This window comes from Anser brachyrhynchus, assembly GCF_964034855.1.
Source record: "Anser brachyrhynchus genome assembly, contig: SCAFFOLD_303, whole genome shotgun sequence".
Lineage (NCBI taxonomy): Eukaryota > Metazoa > Chordata > Aves > Anseriformes > Anatidae > Anser > Anser brachyrhynchus.
The window spans coordinates 91,848-111,859 of NW_027663520.1; the positions used below are offsets into that span (position 1 = coordinate 91,848).

The window sequence follows — 20,012 nt, forward strand, 5'->3', positions numbered from 1 at the left end:
AGGCCTCGTTTTTAACAGTTTTTCTGCCTCGTCTCCTGGTGGCTGCAGCCTGAAGATGTTGTAGGCGGATTCCTCAGGGAGGCTGGCCTCTGAGCTCGCTGGTGATAACACGCTTATCACGGGAAATGACAGCGCTGTGGGTCCTCGAGGCCGGGGGATCTTTCTTTCGGTTGTCGTCAGCTTTTCTCCCTCACAGGGAGGAAATTTCCCCGCTCCTCCTCCTACTCTCCGCCTCAAGGCTCCGTCTGTCTTTGCTCGTCCCCCCTTGCCTTTGGGCGCTGATTTTCTGTCCTTGCGAGCAGGCAGCCCCGGGATCACCGGCAGCCTGACAAAAGAACAAAGAATACGCAATGGTTTTGGGGCCGCATCCTGCACCCCTAATGCAGCGCTTGATGCTGCAGCCCTGAAACTGGGGGGGCTCCCGGCGGCCTCATCCCACCCGTCCGGAGCCTCCAGCCTCACCTCAAGGGAGCCTCCCCCGTATTCTCCGTTTCACCCTGCTGGACTGCTTGTTCCGTCAGCTCCGTGGGGGCAAGGGAAGGAAGTCCAGGCCCTTCACCTAGAATCGGGAAGGAGAGGTGTCAAGAAGAACATTTCTGTGATGCTGCCATCCCCGGGGACACGCAGGGTGCTGAGGCTGCTCCCAGAGGCCGCTGTGCTCCCCTCGCAGCCTCCATCTCCAGGGGCCTCGGCCCTCCTTGGCACCAGCCCTTGCCCAGCTCATTTCTAGGCCACGACATGTTTTTTTTGGAGCCAAGTTCTGGGAGAGAGGAGCTGGCTACAGCCAGTTTTAGGGGGTGTCTTGATCCCCGTCCTCCTGCAGCACCCAGGGCCGGGCACCTCAGGCACCTCACACCCGGGGGCTCCATTTTGAAGGCTCACAGACAAGAGGCTGTGGTGCAAGTCAGAGCCTTTGGGTGCTCCGCAATGGGTTTTCTCACCAGTTGGTTCCCTGTGCTCTGGAGAGGAGCCAGCAGCCGCTTTGCGTCTCCCGACTTGGCCAAGAAGAGGCGAAGCCCCTTCTTTCTTCTTCTCCTTGCTCCAGGCTTTGTGATGGTCCTGGGGTGGTGTTTTGTGCATGCTCTCCATTTCAAACCTGGCAAAAGAAGACATCAGCGTGACCCAGGGCACACGGCAATCACCCGTTTTCACAGTGCCATAAAGGCCCTGTCCCCAAGGACCGTTCTGGGAAATGGGCTCGCCCAGCAAAGAAGCCCAGGCCTCGATGGGAAGCAGACGTTGTCTGAATTCCTCCGTCTGCCCCATCAGATCCACCTCACTGGCTGGGCACCCATGGGCACAAGGAGAAAATGCTACTGAACTGGAGCAGCGGCCACGGCCACAAATATACTCACTCGGGAAAGACGATGACACGGCCCGAGAAGGTCGGGGAGGCCAAGGGTGCCACCCGGGACACCACCATGTCCGTCAGCTGGGGGATCTGCAATGGAGGAGCATGGAGATGGCAAATGTCCTCTGCCTGGCCTCCACTCGGTCCTGGAGGAGCCCAGGGCTCGGGTTGGTTGGCCACCCCAAGAGGTTGGCCAAGAGCTCCAACCCAAGAGGTCTTGGTGGGCCAGGGGCAAGCATTGCTACTGCACCCTTGTGAGGCTGCCCAGGCCATGGGGAAAACCAAACCCTCACGTTGAAAACGGCCTTCTGAAGGTTCTCCTTCCCGGACAGCTTCTCCAGGAATTCGTAATAAAATTTCATTTGCACTCTCGTGCCTTCGATGAGGAGCACCCCCACGTCCTTCAGGACGAGGGCGATGTTCTCCCCCTTCCCCAGGCAGCGAGAAATGAGGGACATGCTGGGATGTCGGCCTCAGCGGAGGCCCTGCGTTGCAGCCCACCCATTTTGGTGGCTGAGGCTCAATGTCCCAGGCTGTGGGGGGTCCCCCAAATGGCTGGTGGCCCCAGGAAAGGGCCTGGGGTCTCAGGCCTCGTTTTTAACAGTTCTTCTGCCTCGTCTCCTGGTGGCTGCAGCCTGAAGATGTTGTAGGCGGATTCCTCAGGGAGGCTGGCCTCTGAGCTCGCTGGTGATAACACGCTTATCACGGGAAATGACAGCGCTGTGGGTCCTCGAGGCCGGGGGATCTTTCTTTCGGTTGTCGTCAGCTTTTCTCCCTCACAGGGAGGAAATTTCCCCGCTCCTCCTCCTACTCTCCGCCTCAAGGCTCCGTCTGTCTTTGCTCGTCCCCCCTTGCCTTTGGGCGCTGATTTTCTGTCCTTGCGAGCAGGCAGCCCCGGGATCACCGGCAGCCTGACAAAAGAACAAAGAATACGCAATGGTTTTGGGGCCGCATCCTGCACCCCTAATGCAGCGCTTGATGCTGCAGCCCTGAAACTGGGGGGGCTCCCGGCGGCCTCATCCCACCCGTCCGGAGCCTCCAGCCTCACCTCAAGGGAGCCTCCCCCGTATTCTCCGTTTCACCCTGCTGGACTGCTTGTTCCGTCAGCTCCGTGGGGGCAAGGGAAGGAAGTCCAGGCCCTTCACCTAGAATCGGGAAGGAGAGGTGTCAAGAAGAACATTTCTGTGATGCTGCCATCCCCGGGGACACGCAGGGTGCTGAGGCTGCTCCCAGAGGCCGCTGTGCTCCCCTCGCAGCCTCCATCTCCAGGGGCCTCGGCCCTCCTTGGCACCAGCCCTTGCCCAGCTCATTTCTAGGCCACGACATGTTTTTTTTGGAGCCAAGTTCTGGGAGAGAGGAGCTGGCTACAGCCAGTTTTAGGGGGTGTCTTGATCCCCGTCCTCCTGCAGCACCCAGGGCCGGGCACCTCAGGCACCTCACACCCGGGGGCTCCATTTTGAAGGCTCACAGACAAGAGGCTGTGGTGCAAGTCAGAGCCTTTGGGTGCTCCGCAATGGGTTTTCTCACCAGTTGGTTCCCTGTGCTCTGGAGAGGAGCCAGCAGCCGCTTTGCGTCTCCCGACTTGGCCAAGAAGAGGTGAAGCCCCTTCTTTCTTCTTCTCCTTGCTCCAGGCTTTGTGATGGTCCTGGGGTGGTGTTTTATGCAGGATCTCCATTTCAAATCTGGCAAAAGAAGACATCAGCGTGACCCAGGGCACACGGCAATCACCCGTTTTCACAGTGCCATAAAGGCCCTGTCCCCAAGGACCGTTCTGGGAAATGGGCTCGCCCAGCAAAGAAGCCCAGGCCTCGATGGGAAGCAGACGTTGTCTGAATTCCTCCGTCTGCCCCATCAGATCCACCTCACTGGCTGGGCACCCATGGGCACAAGGAGAAAATGCTACTGAACTGGAGCAGCGGCCACGGCCACAAATATACTCACTCGGGAAAGACGATGACACGGCCCGAGAAGGTCGGGGAGGCCAAGGGTGCCACCCGGGACACCACCATGTCCGTCAGCTGGGGGATCTGCAATGGAGGAGCATGGAGATGGCAAATGTCCTCTGCCTGGCCTCCACTCGGTCCTGGAGGAGCCCAGGGCTCGGGTTGGTTGGCCACCCCAAGAGGTTGGCCAAGAGCTCCAACCCAAGAGGTCTTGGTGGGCCAGGGGCAAGCATTGCTACTGCACCCTTGTGAGGCTGCCCAGGCCATGGGGAAAACCAAACCCTCACGTTGAAAACGGCCTTCTGAAGGTTCTCCTTCCCGGACAGCTTCTCCAGGAATTCGTAATAAAATTTCATTTGCACTCTCGTGCCTTCGATGAGGAGCACCCCCACGTCCTTCAGGACGAGGGCGATGTTCTCCCCCTTCCCCAGGCAGCGAGAAATGAGGGACATGCTGGGATGTCGGCCTCAGCGGAGGCCCTGCGTTGCAGCCCACCCATTTTGGTGGCTGAGGCTCAATGTCCCAGGCTGTGGGGGGTCCCCCAAATGGCTGGTGGCCCCAGGAAAGGGCCTGGGGTCTCAGGCCTCGTTTTTAACAGTTCTTCTGCCTCGTCTCCTGGTGGCTGCAGCCTGAAGATGTTGTAGGCGGATTCCTCAGGGAGGCTGGCCTCTGAGCTCGCTGGTGATAACACGCTTATCACGGGAAATGACAGCGCTGTGGGTCCTCGAGGCCGGGGGATCTTTCTTTCGGTTGTCGTCAGCTTTTCTCCCTCACAGGGAGGAAATTTCCCCGCTCCTCCTCCTACTCTCCGCCTCAAGGCTCCGTCTGTCTTTGCTCGTCCCCCCTTGCCTTTGGGCGCTGATTTTCTGTCCTTGCGAGCAGGCAGCCCCGGGATCACCGGCAGCCTGACAAAAGAACAAAGAATACGCAATGGTTTTGGGGCCGCATCCTGCACCCCTAATGCAGCGCTTGATGCTGCAGCCCTGAAACTGGGGGGGCTCCCGGCGGCCTCATCCCACCCGTCCGGAGCCTCCAGCCTCACCTCAAGGGAGCCTCCCCCGTATTCTCCGTTTCACCCTGCTGGACTGCTTGTTCCGTCAGCTCCGTGGGGGCAAGGGAAGGAAGTCCAGGCCCTTCACCTAGAATCGGGAAGGAGAGGTGTCAAGAAGAACATTTCTGTGATGCTGCCATCCCCGGGGACACGCAGGGTGCTGAGGCTGCTCCCAGAGGCCGCTGTGCTCCCCTCGCAGCCTCCATCTCCAGGGGCCTCGGCCCTCCTTGGCACCAGCCCTTGCCCAGCTCATTTCTAGGCCACGACATGTTTTTTTTGGAGCCAAGTTCTGGGAGAGAGGAGCTGGCTACAGCCAGTTTTAGGGGGTGTCTTGATCCCCGTCCTCCTGCAGCACCCAGGGCCGGGCACCTCAGGCACCTCACACCCGGGGGCTCCATTTTGAAGGCTCACAGACAAGAGGCTGTGGTGCAAGTCAGAGCCTTTGGGTGCTCCGCAATGGGTTTTCTCACCAGTTGGTTCCCTGTGCTCTGGAGAGGAGCCAGCAGCCGCTTTGCGTCTCCCGACTTGGCCAAGAAGAGGTGAAGCCCCTTCTTTCTTCTTCTCCTTGCTCCAGGCTTTGTGATGGTCCTGGGGTGGTGTTTTATGCAGGATCTCCATTTCAAATCTGGCAAAAGAAGACATCAGCGTGACCCAGGGCACACGGCAATCACCCGTTTTCACAGTGCCATAAAGGCCCTGTCCCCAAGGACCGTTCTGGGAAATGGGCTCGCCCAGCAAAGAAGCCCAGGCCTCGATGGGAAGCAGACGTTGTCTGAATTCCTCCGTCTGCCCCATCAGATCCACCTCACTGGCTGGGCACCCATGGGCACAAGGAGAAAATGCTACTGAACTGGAGCAGCGGCCACGGCCACAAATATACTCACTCGGGAAAGACGATGACACGGCCCGAGAAGGTCGGGGAGGCCAAGGGTGCCACCCGGGACACCACCATGTCCGTCAGCTGGGGGATCTGCAATGGAGGAGCATGGAGATGGCAAATGTCCTCTGCCTGGCCTCCACTCGGTCCTGGAGGAGCCCAGGGCTCGGGTTGGTTGGCCACCCCAAGAGGTTGGCCAAGAGCTCCAACCCAAGAGGTCTTGGTGGGCCAGGGGCAAGCATTGCTACTGCACCCTTGTGAGGCTGCCCAGGCCATGGGGAAAACCAAACCCTCACGTTGAAAACGGCCTTCTGAAGGTTCTCCTTCCCGGACAGCTTCTCCAGGAATTCGTAATAAAATTTCATTTGCACTCTCGTGCCTTCGATGAGGAGCACCCCCACGTCCTTCAGGACGAGGGCGATGTTCTCCCCCTTCCCCAGGCAGCGAGAAATGAGGGACATGCTGGGATGTCGGCCTCAGCGGAGGCCCTGCGTTGCAGCCCACCCATTTTGGTGGCTGAGGCTCAATGTCCCAGGCTGTGGGGGGTCCCCCAAATGGCTGGTGGCCCCAGGAAAGGGCCTGGGGTCTCAGGCCTCGTTTTTAACAGTTCTTCTGCCTCGTCTCCTGGTGGCTGCAGCCTGAAGATGTTGTAGGCGGATTCCTCAGGGAGGCTGGCCTCTGAGCTCGCTGGTGATAACACGCTTATCACGGGAAATGACAGCGCTGTGGGTCCTCGAGGCCGGGGGATCTTTCTTTCGGTTGTCGTCAGCTTTTCTCCCTCACAGGGAGGAAATTTCCCCGCTCCTCCTCCTACTCTCCGCCTCAAGGCTCCGTCTGTCTTTGCTCGTCCCCCCTTGCCTTTGGGCGCTGATTTTCTGTCCTTGCGAGCAGGCAGCCCCGGGATCACCGGCAGCCTGACAAAAGAACAAAGAATACGCAATGGTTTTGGGGCCGCATCCTGCACCCCTAATGCAGCGCTTGATGCTGCAGCCCTGAAACTGGGGGGGCTCCCGGCGGCCTCATCCCACCCGTCCGGAGCCTCCAGCCGCACCTCAAGGGAGCCTCCCCCGTATTCTCCGTTTCACCCTGCTGGACTGCTTGTTCCGTCAGCTCCGTGGGGGCAAGGGAAGGAAGTCCAGGCCCTTCACCTAGAATCGGGAAGGAGAGGTGTCAAGAAGAACATTTCTGCGATGCTGCCATCCCCGGGGACACGCAGGGTGCTGAGGCTGCTCCCAGAGGCCGCTGTGCCCCCCTCGCAGCCTCCATCTCCAGGGGCCTCGGCCCTCCTTGGCACCAGCCCTTGCCCAGCTCATTTCTAGGCCACGACATGTTTTTTTTGGAGCCAAGTTCTGGGAGAGAGGAGCTGGCTACAGCCAGTTTTAGGGGGTGTCTTGATCCCCGTCCTCCTGCAGCACCCAGGGCCGGGCACCTCAGGCACCTCACACCCGGGGGCTCCATTTTGAAGGCTCACAGACAAGAGGCTGTGGTGCAAGTCAGAGCCTTTGGGTGCTCCGCAATGGGTTTTCTCACCAGTTGGTTCCCTGTGCTCTGGAGAGGAGCCAGCAGCCGCTTTGCATCTCCCGACTTGGCCAAGAAGAGGCGAAGCCCCTTCTTTCTTCTTCTCCTTGCTCCAGGCTTTGTGATGGTCCTGGGGTGGTGTTTTGTGCATGCTCTCCATTTCAAACCTGGCAAAAGAAGACATCAGCGTGACCCAGGGCACACGGCAATCACCCGTTTTCACAGTGCCATAAAGGCCCTGTCCCCAAGGACCGTTCTGGGAAATGGGCTCGCCCAGCAAAGAAGCCCAGGCCTCGATGGGAAGCAGACGTTGTCTGAATTCCTCCGTCTGCCCCATCAGATCCACCTCACTGGCTGGGCACCCATGGGCACAAGGAGAAAATGCTACTGAACTGGAGCAGCAGCCACGGCCACAAATATACTCACTCGGGAAAGACGATGACACGGCCCGAGAAGGTCGGGGAGGCCAAGGGTGCCACCCGGGACACCACCATGTCCGTCAGCTGGGGGATCTGCAATGGAGGAGCATGGAGATGGCAAATGTCCTCTGCCTGGCCTCCACTCGGTCCTGGAGGAGCCCAGGGCTCGGGTTGGTTGGCCACCCCAAGAGGTTGGCCAAGAGCTCCAACCCAAGAGGTCTTGGTGGGCCAGGGGCAAGCATTGCTACTGCACCCTTGTGAGGCTGCCCAGGCCATGGGGAAAACCAAACCCTCACGTTGAAAACGGCCTTCTGAAGGTTCTCCTTCCCGGACAGCTTCTCCAGGAATTCGTAATAAAATTTCATTTGCACTCTCGTGCCTTCGATGAGGAGCACCCCCACGTCCTTCAGGACGAGGGCGATGTTCTCCCCCTTCCCCAGGCAGCGAGAAATGAGGGACATGCTGGGATGTCGGCCTCAGCGGAGGCCCTGCGTTGCAGCCCACCCATTTTGGTGGCTGAGGCTCAATGTCCCAGGCTGTGGGGGGTCCCCCAAATGGCTGGTGGCCCCAGGAAAGGGCCTGGGGTCTCAGGCCTCGTTTTTAACAGTTTTTCTGCCTCGTCTCCTGGTGGCTGCAGCCTGAAGATGTTGTAGGCGGATTCCTCAGGGAGGCTGGCCTCTGAGCTCGCTGGTGATAACACGCTTATCACGGGAAATGACAGCACTGTGGGTCCTCGAGGCCGGGGGATCTTTCTTTCGGTTGTCGTCAGCTTTTCTCCCTCACAGGGAGGAAATTTCCCCGCTCCTCCTCCTACTCTCCGCCTCAAGGCTCCGTCTGTCTTTGCTCGTCCCCCCTTGCCTTTGGGTGCTGATTTTCTCTCCTTGCGAGGAGGCAGCCCTGGGATCACCGGCAGCCTGACAAAAGAACAAAGAATACGCAATGGTTTTGGAGCCGCATCTTGTACCCCCCATGCAGCACTTGATGCTGCAGCCCTGAAACTGGGGGGGCTCCCGGCGGCCTCATCCCACCCGTCCGGAGCCTCCAGCCGCACCTCAAGGGAGCCTCCCCCGTATTCTCCGTTTCACCCTGCTGGACTGCTTGTTCCGTCAGCTCCGTGGGGGCAAGGGAAGGAAGTCCAGGCCCTTCACCTAGAATCGGGAAGGAGAGGTGTCAAGAAGAACATTTCTGCGATGCTGCCATCCCCGGGGACACGCAGGGTGCTGAGGCTTCTCCCAGAGGCCGCTGTGCTCCCCTCGCAGCCTCCATCTCCAGGGGCCTCGGCCCTCCTTGGCACCAGCCCTTGCCCAGCTCATTTCTAGGCCACGACATGTTTTTTTTGGAGCCAAGTTCTGGGAGAGAGGAGCTGGCTACAGCCAGTTTTAGGGGGTGTCTTGACCCCCGTCCTCCTGCAGCACCCAGGGCCGGGCACCTCAGGCACCTCACACCCGGGGGCTCCATTTTGAAGGCCCACAGAGAAGAGGCTGTGGTACAAGGCAATGGGTTTTCTCACCAGTTGGTTCCCTGTGCTCTGGAGAGGAGCCAGCAGCCGCTTTGCGTCTCCCGACTTGGCCAAGAAGAGGCGAAGCCCCTTCTTTCTTCTTCTCCTTGCTCCAGGCTTTGTGATGGTCCTGGGGTGGTGTTTTATGCATGCTCTCCATTTCAAATCTGGCAAAAGAAGACATCAGCGTGACCCAGGGCACACGGCAATCACCCGTTTTCACAGTGCCATAAAGGCCCTGTCCCCAAGGACCGTTCTGGGAAATGGGCTCGCCCAGCAAAGAAGCCCAGGCCTCGATGGGAAGCAGACGTTGTCTGAATTCCTCCGTCTGCCCCATCAGATCCACCTCACTGGCTGGGCACCCATGGGCACAAGGAGAAAATGCTACTGAACTGGAGCAGAGGCCACGGCCGCAAATATACTCACTCGGGAAAGACGATGACACGGCCCGAGAAGGTCAGGGAGGCCAAGGGTGCCACCCGGGACACCACCATGTCCATCAGCTGGGGGATCTGCAATGGAGGAGGACGGAGATGGCAAATGTCCTCTGCCTGGCCTCCACTCGGTCCTGGAGGAGCCCAGGGCTCGGGTTGGTTGGCCACCCCAAGAGGTTGGCCAAGAGCTCCAACCCAAGAGGTCTTGGTGGGCCAAGGGCAAGCATTGCTTCCCTCGTGTGAGGCTGCCCAGGCCATGGGGAAAACCAAACCCTCACTTTGAAAACGGCCTTCTGAAGGTTCTCCTTCCCGGACAGCTTTTCCAGGAAGGGGGAAGGGGATAAAACCAGGCACGCTGGTGATGAGCTAAGGGATGGTGCGCTAGAATCATAGGGACTGTGTGCCAGTGAGGCCCTTCGGTCGGCTCCACAAGGTGCTACGTGTAGGGAGGCGCGTTTGAAGTGCTTCTACACAAACGCACGCAGTATGAGGAATAAAATGGACGAGCTAGAAGTCTTGGCTCAGTCCCACAGCTACGACATCACTGGCATAAGCGAAACCTGGTGTGATGAGTCCTGTGGCTGGTGTGTTGCAATAGATGCTTACAGGCTCTTCAGGAGGGACCTGCAGGGTAGGCGATGTGGCAGGGTGGTGATGTATGTGAAGCATGGGCTGGACTGCGTGGAACTTCAAGTTGGCGATGGCAAAGTTGAGAGCCTCTGGGTAAGGATTAAGGGACGAGCAAATAAAGGGGATGTCGTTGTGGGAGTCTATTACAGACCACCTGGCCAGGACAACAACACCGATGAATTATTCTTTGCAGAACTAAGAGATGCCTCGAGATCAACTCCCCTTGTCCTTATGGGGGATTTCAACTTGCCAGACGTCAAGTGGGATCACCACATGGCTGACACGAGCAAGTCCAGGAGGTTCATAAAGCACCTAGACGATAACTTCTTGGTGCAGGTGCTAAGGGAGCCAACTGGGAAAGGTGCCCTCCTAGATCTGTTGGTGGAGAACAGAGAGGGTCTTGTGGGAGACGTGACAATTGGCGGCTGTCTTGGTCATATTGACCATGAAGTGGTTGAGTTTAGAATTTATGGTGACAGAAGGAAAACTGCCACCAAAACTTCAGCCCTGGATATGGGGAAAGCAGACTTCAGGCTGCTCAGGGAACTAGTCAGCAAGGTCCCCTGGGAAGCTGCTTTTGAAGGCATTGGCGTCCATCAGTGCTGGTCCATCTTTAAGCACTGCCTCCTAAAAGCACAGGATCAGGCAATTCCAAAACATCAGAAGTCAGGCAGGCGGGGCAGAAGGCCGGCCTGGCTGACCAGGGATCTTCTACTGGAGCTTAGGCGAAAAAAGAAAGTGTACGGTTGCTGGGAGGGTCAGGCGACGAGGAAGGAATACAGGGATGCTGTTCGTGTTTGTAGGGAGAAAATTCGCAGGGCCAAAGCCCAACTAGAGTTGAAGCTGGCCATGTCTGTGGGAGACGATAAAGAAGTTTTTTTATATATGTAAACAGAAAAAGGAGAACCTAAGAAAACATAGGTCTGCTACTTGATGGGGAAGGTCTCCTCACAGACAATGACATAGGCAAAGCAGAGACGTTTAACACCTTCTTCGCCTCTGTCTTCAACACTGATGATGGGCTTTGGGACCCAGGGTGCCCTGAGCTGGAGGACCATGACGGTGGGAATGACAAACTCCCAACCGACCCTGAACGTGTGTGGGATTTGCTGCTCCACCTGGATCCATACAAGTCCATGGGTCCGGATGGGATTCATCCCAGGGTGCTCAGAGAGCTGGCTGACATCATCGCGGGACCTCCCTCAATTATTTTTCAATGGTCTTGGGAATCTGGAGAGGTCCCAGTAGACTGGAAGCTGGCAAATGTTGTGTCAATTTTCAAGAAGGGTCAGAAAGAAGACCCTAGCAATTACAGGCCTGTCAGTTTCACGTCAGTGCCTGGTAAAATTATGGAGAGGATGATCCTTGAAGTTATTGAAGCGCACCTGGCGGACAATGCAGTCATTGGTCCCAGCCAACATGGGTTCATGAGGGGTAGGTCCTGCGTAACAAATTTGATTTCCTTATGATAAGATCACCCATCTAGTCGATCAAGGGAAACCAGCTGATGTGATCTTTTTGGACTTCAGCAAAGCTTTTGACACAGTTTCCCATAGGATCCTACTGGACAAAATGTCCAGCATACAACTAAACAAAAACATCATGCGATGGGTGAGCAATTGGCTGACGGGCAGGGCTCAAAGGGTTGTGGTAAATGGGGCCACATCTGGCTGGCGGATAGTCACTAGTGGGGTCCCTCAAGGCTCCATTTTAGGGCCAGTCCTCTTCAATGTTTTTATAAATGATTTGGATGTAGGACTAGAAGGTGTTTTGAGCAAATTTGCCAACGACACCAAACTTGGAGGAGTTGTGGACTCGGATGAGGGTGGAAAGGCCTTGCAGAGCGATCTGGACAGATTGGAGAGCTGGGCGATCACCAACCACATGAAGTTTAACAAAAGCAAGTGCCGGGTCCTGCACCTGGGACGGGGCAACCCTGGCTATACGTACAGACTGGGTGACGAGACGCTGGAGAGCAGCCCCGCAGAGAGGGATCTGGGGGTTGTGGTTGACAGCAAGTTGAATATGAGCCAGCAGTGTGCCCTGGCAGCCAGGAGGGCCAACCGTATCCTGGGGTGCATCAAGCACGGCATCGCTAGTCGGTCAAGGGAAGTGATTGTCCTGCTCTACTCTGCGCTGGTGCGGCCTCACCTCGAGTACTGTGTGCAGTTCTGGGCACCACAGTACAAAAAGGACATTAAACTGTTGGAGGGTGTCCAGAGGAGGGTGACGAAGATGGTGAAGGGCCTAGAGGGGAAGACATATGAGGAGTGGCTGAGGGCACTGGGCCGGTTCAGCCTGGAGAAGAGGAGGCTGAGGGGGGACCTCATCGCAGTCTACAGCTTCCTTGCAAGGGGGAGTGGAGAGGCAGGTGACCTATTTTCTGTAAACACCAGTGATAGGACTCACGGGAACAGTGTTAAGCTGAGGCAGGGGAAGTTTAGGCTGGACATCAGGAAGAGGTTCTTCACCGGGAGGGTGGTCGCCCAGTGGAACAGGCTCCCCAGTGAAGTAGTCACTGCACCAAGCCTGTCTGAATTTAAGAAGCGATTGGACTGTGCGCTTAGTCACATGGTCTAAACTTTTGGGTAGACCTGTGCGGTGCCAGGAGTTGGACTTGATGATCCTTATGGGTCCCTTCGAACTCGGGATATTCTGTGATTCTATGATGCCATTTCCATGATTCTTTTCTGATTTCTACAATTCTACGATTCCAGTTTCTACAGTTCTTATAATTCTACAATTTCTACGATTACCTACAACTCTTTGATGTCCTCCTCCCAGCACAGAGGCGCTTGGGCAGGCAGCGGGCTGTCAGTGCCGGCGTCGCCGCGGGCAGCAGCCAGCACTGGCCGTGTCATCGTGATGTCACAGATGTCACTGTGACACGAGCATATAAAAGAGGCTGCGCGATGGGTCCTGCGACAGAGGTACGGAGACGTTGGGGCAGGATGAGCTCCCAGGAGGCTGATGCCAGCAAGGAGCAACCTGCTTGCACGAGGCGTACCATGTTAGGCTTCCCGGAGAGCAGTGCGATGGAGCACATCTCCGCCATGCCAGGCGTCACTGACCAAGGTACGGGAACCACCAGCACCGCAGGAGTGTGGCTGACCCACATTTGGGGCTTTCCGTGGGGGGGACCCGGCTCTGCGGTCACCACCAGGGGGTCTCCGTTTGGGGCCGGAGGTGTGATGGCTCTCTTCATCTGCCACCAAAATGCGGGGCTGGGGGCGCTGAAAGGGTGGCAGCCACCAGACGCAGCACGTAACGTGATTTTCTTTGCCTTCCAGAGCGATCATCTGTCTGGGATGCAGTGTCTGTCTACATCCAAGAGCACCTCCAGCTGCGCCAGGTGGGTTGGCACCCACGTCGCCCTTGTTCCCCTCCTGAAAAGCAGGAAACTCACCCCAAAAGGCCCCACCCAGGAACCAATAGGTATCACACAAGTGCGGTGTTGCTTATGGTGGGTGGTGTGGTATCTCAGGGCTGATCCCAGTCGCTGGAAGCCCCTGGATCCCCTCAGCCTGGCTCCCAACAGCGGGAAGGGCACAGCAGGACCCAAACCACCGTCCCTGGATGGGACCACCTCCAGCTGATCCTTAACCTTCGGCCCTTCCATTCTCTTCCACGTGCAGGGCGTCCGAGTTCCCACTCTTGGCTGCTTTGATGTTGTTTCCAAACGGGTCGAGGATGGGAACAAGTCCCTGACGGTGCAGTGGCCCACGTTTCGCCTGGCCAGGAACCTCGTCGTTGCACACAACCTCACGAACGACAAGGAGTATCTGCCAGGTAAGAGGGTGCATGAATCCCTTGCTGCATGGATGATCCCCTCCCTGGATCTTAGATGCTTCCCAAAAAAAAAGCAAAGTGTCCCCTGCATGGAGCAGGTCCCAAAACGAACCCTTTCTGGGTGATCACTGCAATGAGCAGCACCTGGGGAACACGCGGGGAAGGGCCGCTGGTGACCGACTCCATCCCTCTTGTTTGGTTTTCCAGGCCATAAGGAGCTGGAACCCCTCAAATTTGGTGAGGTGGCTGCTGCTGCCTCCGTGTCCTGGAAGAAGGTGGAGAGCTGCATCCGAGGTACCACGTCCCTCATCACTCGCTGCCTGGGGAAGGGGGAGAACATCGCCCTCGTCCTGAAGAACATGGGGGTGCTCCTCATTGAAGGCACGAGGGTGGAGATCAAGTTCTATTATGACTTCTTGGAGAGCCTGTCACCAAAGGAGAACCTTCAGAAGGCTGTTTTCAAGGTGAGGGTTTTGTTTTCCCCACGGCATGGGCAGCCTCACAAGGTGGCAGCAGCAATGCTTGCCCTTGGCCCACCAAGACCTCTTGGGTTGGAGCTCTTGGCCAACCTCTTGGGGTGGCCAAGAGCTGTGGTCCTGCTGGCTCCCGCTGCCCTGGGCTCCTCCAGGACCGAGTGGAGGCCAGGCAGAGGACATTTGCCATCTCCATGCTCCTTCCACTGCAGGTCCCCCAGCTGATGGACATGGTGGTGTCCCCGGTGTCAGCCGTGGCCTCCCTGACCTTCTCAGGCCGTGTCATCGTCTTTCCCGAGTGAGTATATTTGTGGCTGTGGCTGCTGCTCCTGTTCGGTAGCGTTTGCTCCTTGCACCCATGGGTGCCCAGCCAGTGAGGTGGATGTGACCGGACAGATGGAGGAACTGAGGCAACGTCTGCTTCCCATCGAGGGCTGGGCTTCTTTGCTGGGTGACCCCATTCCTCAGGACAGTCCTTGGGGACGGGGCCTTTATGGCAACGTGAAAATGTCTCCGTGAGCGGGTGAGCGTGGGTAGTGGTGGTGCCCTGGGTCACACCGATCTCTTCTTTTGCCAGCTTTAAAATGGACAAAGTGGCCGAACTATCACCCAGAGAGCGTCTCAAGGCCCGCAGGGACGACAGGCAGGAGAAGGAACGGGCTGTGTCTTCGTCTCCCAGCCAAGGTAGGAGACGCAAAGCGGCTGCTGGCTCCTCTTGGGCCACGCTCAGCCAGCTCAGCACAGCCTCTTGTCTCCGGGCCTCCAGAATGGAGCCCCTGCGTGCGATGTGCCCAAGGTGCTCGGCCCTGGGTGCTGCAGGAGGTCGGGGATCTGAAACACCCCCTAACATTGGCTGTACCCAGCTCCTCTGTCCCAGAACTTGGCCCCAAAACCCCGTCATGGCCTAAAAATGAGGTGGGTGAGGCTGGTGCCAAAGAGGGCCGAGGCCCCTGGAGATGGAGGCTGTGAGGGGAGCGCAGCGGCCTCCTGGACACCGCAGGAGGAGGCCTCAGCAGCCGGCGTGTCCCGGGTACAGCAGAATCGTGGAAATGTTCTTCTGACACCTCTCCTTCCCGATTCCAGAGAAACTTCCAGAACTGCCACCCTTCCCGGGCACCTTGAGCATCATTTTTAAAGAAACAGCGCAACCCTGGAAGAGGAGGGCCGAGCAGAAGAAGAAGCCTTTGTTCAGGTGAGGCCAGAGGTTCCGGGAGGGGGGCGATGAGGCCACCTGGAGCCCCCCACTTCTCAGGGCTGGCCCCTCTGTTTGGGGTCTGCAGCCACGGGCGCTGCATGGGGGGGTACAGGATGGGGCCCCAAAGACGTGGTGCAGGTGGGTGAATTCTTTTCTCTTTGTCCTTTCAGCAGGCTGCCAGTGATCCCCGAGCTGCCTGATGCCGAAAATGAGCCTTCGAGCAACCAACTGCAGGAAGACACAGCACCCAAAAGAGAGCGCAAAACAACGCCCAAAAAAGAGCCCAAAACACCCAAAAAAGAGCCTAAAAAAGAGCGCAAAACAACACCCAAAGACCAGGCGCAAGACCGGGACCGGGCGAAGGCTGTGAAATCTGCAAAAGCTCAAAAGAGCAAAGGCCAAAAAACAGCAAAAGCCCCTCCTGCAGTCAGGAAGCTCTCCATCCTGGAAGCCCTGCCAGAGACGGAGCGAGTGAAGCGCCCTGAACCTCAGAAAGCCCCAGGCCCGCTAACAACACCCATCATTTCCATGCTGTCCGTGTCCAACTCAGAGGGCAGCAGGGTTCAGGAGCCCAGCGACGATAGAGGCGGATTCCAGCCGGGGAGGTCCAGCTCCCAAAGACTGGCGAAGTTACGGGCTGAGAAGTTCTGGTCCGTGCTTCCAGACCGTCCGAAGATGGAAGCATCTAATTCCAAGGCCAGCCTGCCCAAGGAGCCCAGCTCCCCCTCTGGTTTTGGGCCACTGACACACAAGGGGGCCAGCTCTATGCAGCTTCAACCGCCAGCGTTCGTTCCCAGACGCCCTACGCCATGGCCCAGTCCGTGGTCCAAGTTTTGATTGCCCGGAGTTGCAAGAACGCCGTCAGAGGTGGCAAAACAGGTGCGTGATCCACATCCGTGTTCTTTGGGGGGGCTCAGGCCTTGGAGGAAAGTAGTTACGGGGACAGCGGGGCCTCTCCAAAGAGATCTCAGTTTTGAGCCGTGCGTTGGCTCAATCCAACCAAAACCTTTGGCTCCTCCATCGCTAGACTCAAGTCCCTCAATTTCTCTTCTGTTGCCACGCAGGCACACCAGGCCACCTTAGTCATCAGCATTTAGAAGGCCTAACAAAGCAGGAGGCTGCTCTTGGCCAGAGAGGAGAGGGTGTGTTTGCAGCTGGGTGCTGGTTTCCAGGCCTGCTGGGAAGAGAGGGGCTTTTTGGGTGGGCCTGGCAGAGCTGAACCCTGCTGCTGGCCGGGGTCTGGCGATGGCGTAAACGGAGGGAGGGAAATGGCAGCGTTGCCCTCGGTGTTGTGGCCTGAAGCCATCCACGGGGTCCGCATGTGGGCAGAGAGCCCCAAAAACCTGTAGCATTTTTTGCTCAGAGTCTCACTTGTTTTACAGAAATCCATCTGACAGCGGAGCGCGAGATACTGGAGAAAAACATAACAAACTCTTGCCAAAGACGACCAACTCCTCGTTTGTCCACGACGCGGTCTCACCAGAGCGAGGATGAAGGTTTTCCAGCTGTGGCTCTGCAGTCAGCCCAAACTTCTGCTGGGAGCGGGACCATCACGGGGATGTTTCCAGCTGAAGGACCTTCTTCGTGGCCTCCGTGGCAAGGAACCTCCCCTTGCTGGGACAAGAGATGGGAAGCGGGCCCTCAGAGCAACGTGGAGAAAACCTGCACATCCCTGGAGGGGAAAGGAGAGGACGCGCCGGCAGCCGGGGAGAAAGGAGAGCACCATTTCCATCCTGCTGGATTACGTTTTCACAACGGAACCTGCAAATTAAAATGATTTTTAAAATGTTTCTTCTTGTAAAGTAAAATTCTGTACTGAAATTGCACCACTTAGGACTGATTTTGGTTTTGAGGGTGATTCTATTGATCAAGAATTTCAGTTTTGGATGGTTAGCATTGTTTGGATCAATGCTCATCGGTGGCTTTTGATGGCAAATTGCACGTTTTGATGGTCAGCTTAGTCCAAGTACTGAATGCTTCTGCCCCGGAGCCCCGCATCTGAAACACCCAGCAAAGAATCAGATAACATTTGCCAGTAACACTCTAACCTTGCTTACCTTTACGTCTTCCCTCGAGATTTCGCTCTGTATTTTTTTTCCTGGACCTTCTCGTTTTTCTTTTTGCTCTTTCTGTTTCTTGACTGTGTTTTCGCAGGCCTCTTCACCCTTTCTGTGTGGTTTTTACTCATCAACCACGACGGAACGGGCAGAGTTGAGGGCACAAATCACTCCTCACTATGGGAGTGGGAATTTATCATTTATTATTAATTTATTATTTATTATTTAACCCGCTATTTCCCATTTACGTCCCATTAAGTATGGGAACAGAGGCCTACTTTGAGGCAAAAGCAGCACACGCAGCTCCTGGGGCTTTCCACGAAGCACCTGACTTTACCAATCGGCAATACCCTGCCATGATGCAGACCCGTCAGTGAGCAGGGCACGAGGCTTCTCCTTTTCTGCTTATTCCTTGTATATTGGGGCCTTTTCAGCACGTGTCACCTCCTCCTCTGGTGAGGATATTCCCAAATCTTCATCTTTTGGTCGCTCCACGATCACTTCCAAGATTCCTAGGAGGACTGGTGTTTCTTATTTGAGCCTGCTGTGCTATCAGTGTGACCCATTTACTCCACCCAACACCACTGCATGTGCAGAGGGGACCTTTCCCTCGAACATCCAGCTCAGCACCTGCAGCCGGGGTGCCAGGAGGAGCTGTGCTGCAGCACCAACCGCTCCCGAAGCAGCTCGGGCCCCTTCATGTGCTGCCAATATCTCTCTTTTTTTTTTTGATTGGTTTCAGATCCTCTTCATCCCAGACTCCAAAATCCTTGGGGTTGACCTCAAATCTCCCCCGGTGCTTTCTGCCAGAGGCTCCAGGTGAGGCCATTCTCCCTGCCTCTGGTGTAAAGCACATTTTTGATTTTTTTTTTTAAACCTTTTGTCCCACCTGAACTAGCCCAAGGGCTGCTGCACAAACGATCTCCTGCTTAACTCGCTCAAAGGCTTCTCGTTGCTCGGGTTCCTGATTGGAATTGTTCTTCTGGGTCACTTGGTAGAGAGGGCTACGAATCGCACCACAATTTAGATTAGAGGTGAGGAAGAAATTCTTCACTCAGAGGGTGGTGAGGCACTGGGACAGGTTGCCCAGAGAGGCTGTGGATGCCCCATCCCTGGAGGTGTTCAGGGCGAAGCTGGACAAGGCCCTGGGCAACCCGATCTTTGTGGTGGCATCCCTGCCTACGGCAGGGGTTGGAAATCTTTGAGGTCCCTTCCAACCCAAGCCATTCTATGATTCTGTGATTGACTCAGTACGGAGAAACAAGAGCCCCGCCTGTCCTGTCTGATAACGGGGCAGAAAAGCGATTCTCGTGCCCAGCTCTTTTGTTTTTCTCTGAAAGAAGAAACCACGCCGCTGGGAAGAAGCACATCTCCCCAGCCGAGGGAGGCTGTTGCACCGGGGATTACCTGTTTGTTGTCGGCTTGTTTCCCTGCAGGCTCCTTCTGGAGCCCCACGGACATCTCGAGGGGCAGAGAAAGCAATCCCGAGCCAGAGGGAAGCCGCAGCGCTGCACAGATGAGCGGCTCCTCCGCATGCCGGGGCTGGGGGCTCTGCCAGGGCTGGGGGCTCTGCCTGCAGGGGACACAGGCAGAGGAGATAAAAGAGAGGTAAAAGAGAGAGGTTAAGGGAAGAGGAGAGGAGACGTCGTGTCTTTTGACATGGTAGGTCTGTGGCAGCAGAGCAGGGCACAAGTATCCCGCAGCACAGACGGGAAAAGTTTTGTGTTTCTTTGTGGTGGAGAAGGGTACGGTCCAGAGCAGCATCGGAGGGGTTGGCTGAAAAGCGAGGAGTTTTTTTAGGGTCTCTGCTTTCCCTTCCCTGCCCCACAGGGATGGAAATGGAGCAGTCGGTTTAAGACAGGAGCCTCCTAGGGCATCGCACTGAGAGCATGATGCAGCTCCTAGGTTCTGCTCAGCCCACGGCCAGCACCAGCACTGCCACTGTGCTCCCTTCATGGTCAATTCAAGTTGAGGAGGAGTTGGTTGGAGGCTGGAGCCTCCGCCACCAGCAGGAGGCCATTGGCATTTCCCCTTCTCGTGGCCCTGCTGCCCTTCTTCTTTCTCCCACCCCTTATGGGGTTGGGGATTCAGCTGCATGGAAGAAAGGCACCCAAGCACCCTCCTGACCCGGGGGCTTTGTGCTGAGAGCTGAGCTCTCCTTTGGGTACGACGAGGCAGGGCCAGGAGGCTGGAGCTGGGTGCTTTGAGCCCAGATTCCTCCACTCTTGGCACCATCCAGGTTCTTTTTTTGGGGGGACACGTTGAGTGCAATCCTCCTCCTGCTCAAACCTGTGCAGTATGGGGCAGCCAGGCAGCTCTCCTTGCACCTTTGCCTCTCAGGACCCACAGAATTTCACGTGGGGTGCACAATGCCAGGATTTCTGCCCGAAAATCCTCCCCAGCTGAGGTGGGGGGCAACCAGAAGAGAACACTACAGAAAACAACAACAAAAAACAACGCAGGGCTGCTCTGCAGTCGGCTGGAGTGGGAGCAACCACGCTGGGAAGCAATTTGGTGCCAGGATCTAACCCAAGAGCACCCCGCCTTCCTATTTACCCATGGCTGTAGGGCAGGGCCAGCTCCTCCACCACCGCGTCCCCCAATCTAAGTGGGATTCCTGGAAGGAACCATCCAGAAATCATGAAAGGGACCTGCTGAAGGTCTTCTGAAACGGGGAGAGGTAGCTCGGGCTGTTTTTTCTAGTGGGTTTTGCTCCCAGACGTGTTTTCTAACTTTCTGCTGTCGTTCTGTCTTTGGGCAGGTCACTGTGCCCAGAA

General features: G+C 56.9%; 1 protein-coding gene and 1 long non-coding RNA gene across 9 annotated transcripts; one reads left to right on the forward strand and one right to left on the reverse strand.

Annotated features, from left to right (window-relative positions):
- Position 1: 1 nt before the first annotated feature.
- On the reverse strand, positions 2 to 7,132 carry LOC308187360. 6 transcript variants are annotated; one of them, XR_013944629.1, is made up of 4 exons: positions 6,274 to 7,132; positions 2,400 to 6,136; positions 463 to 2,262; positions 2 to 325 (listed from the first exon to the last, which is right to left on the reverse strand). It is a non-coding gene; the product is annotated as an uncharacterized lncRNA (long non-coding RNA). The 6 variants fall into 6 exon arrangements; XR_013944630.1 differs by having other exon boundaries at positions 2,400 to 4,433; positions 4,816 to 7,132; XR_013944631.1 differs by having other exon boundaries at positions 2,400 to 4,199; positions 4,337 to 7,132.
- A 5,501-nt stretch (positions 7,133 to 12,633) lies between these two features.
- On the forward strand, positions 12,634 to 20,009 carry LOC308187354 (uncharacterized protein; the record flags this gene model as incomplete). 3 transcript variants are annotated; one of them, XM_080609510.1, is made up of 9 exons in its annotated part: positions 12,634 to 12,796; positions 13,012 to 13,073; positions 13,357 to 13,510; positions 13,718 to 13,974; positions 14,196 to 14,281; positions 14,561 to 14,667; positions 15,067 to 15,175; positions 15,349 to 16,057; positions 16,561 to 20,009. In XM_080609510.1, the coding sequence occupies 8 exons, from the start codon at positions 12,634 to 12,636 to the stop codon at positions 16,013 to 16,015; spliced, it is 1,605 nt and encodes a 534-aa protein (XP_080465636.1). In that variant the 3' UTR covers positions 16,016 to 16,057; positions 16,561 to 20,009. The 3 variants fall into 3 exon arrangements, with proteins under 3 accessions (XP_080465636.1, XP_080465635.1, XP_080465637.1); XM_080609509.1 differs by having other exon boundaries at positions 15,349 to 20,009; XM_080609511.1 differs by having other exon boundaries at positions 15,352 to 20,009.
- Between the last annotated feature and the right edge of the window lie 3 nt (positions 20,010 to 20,012).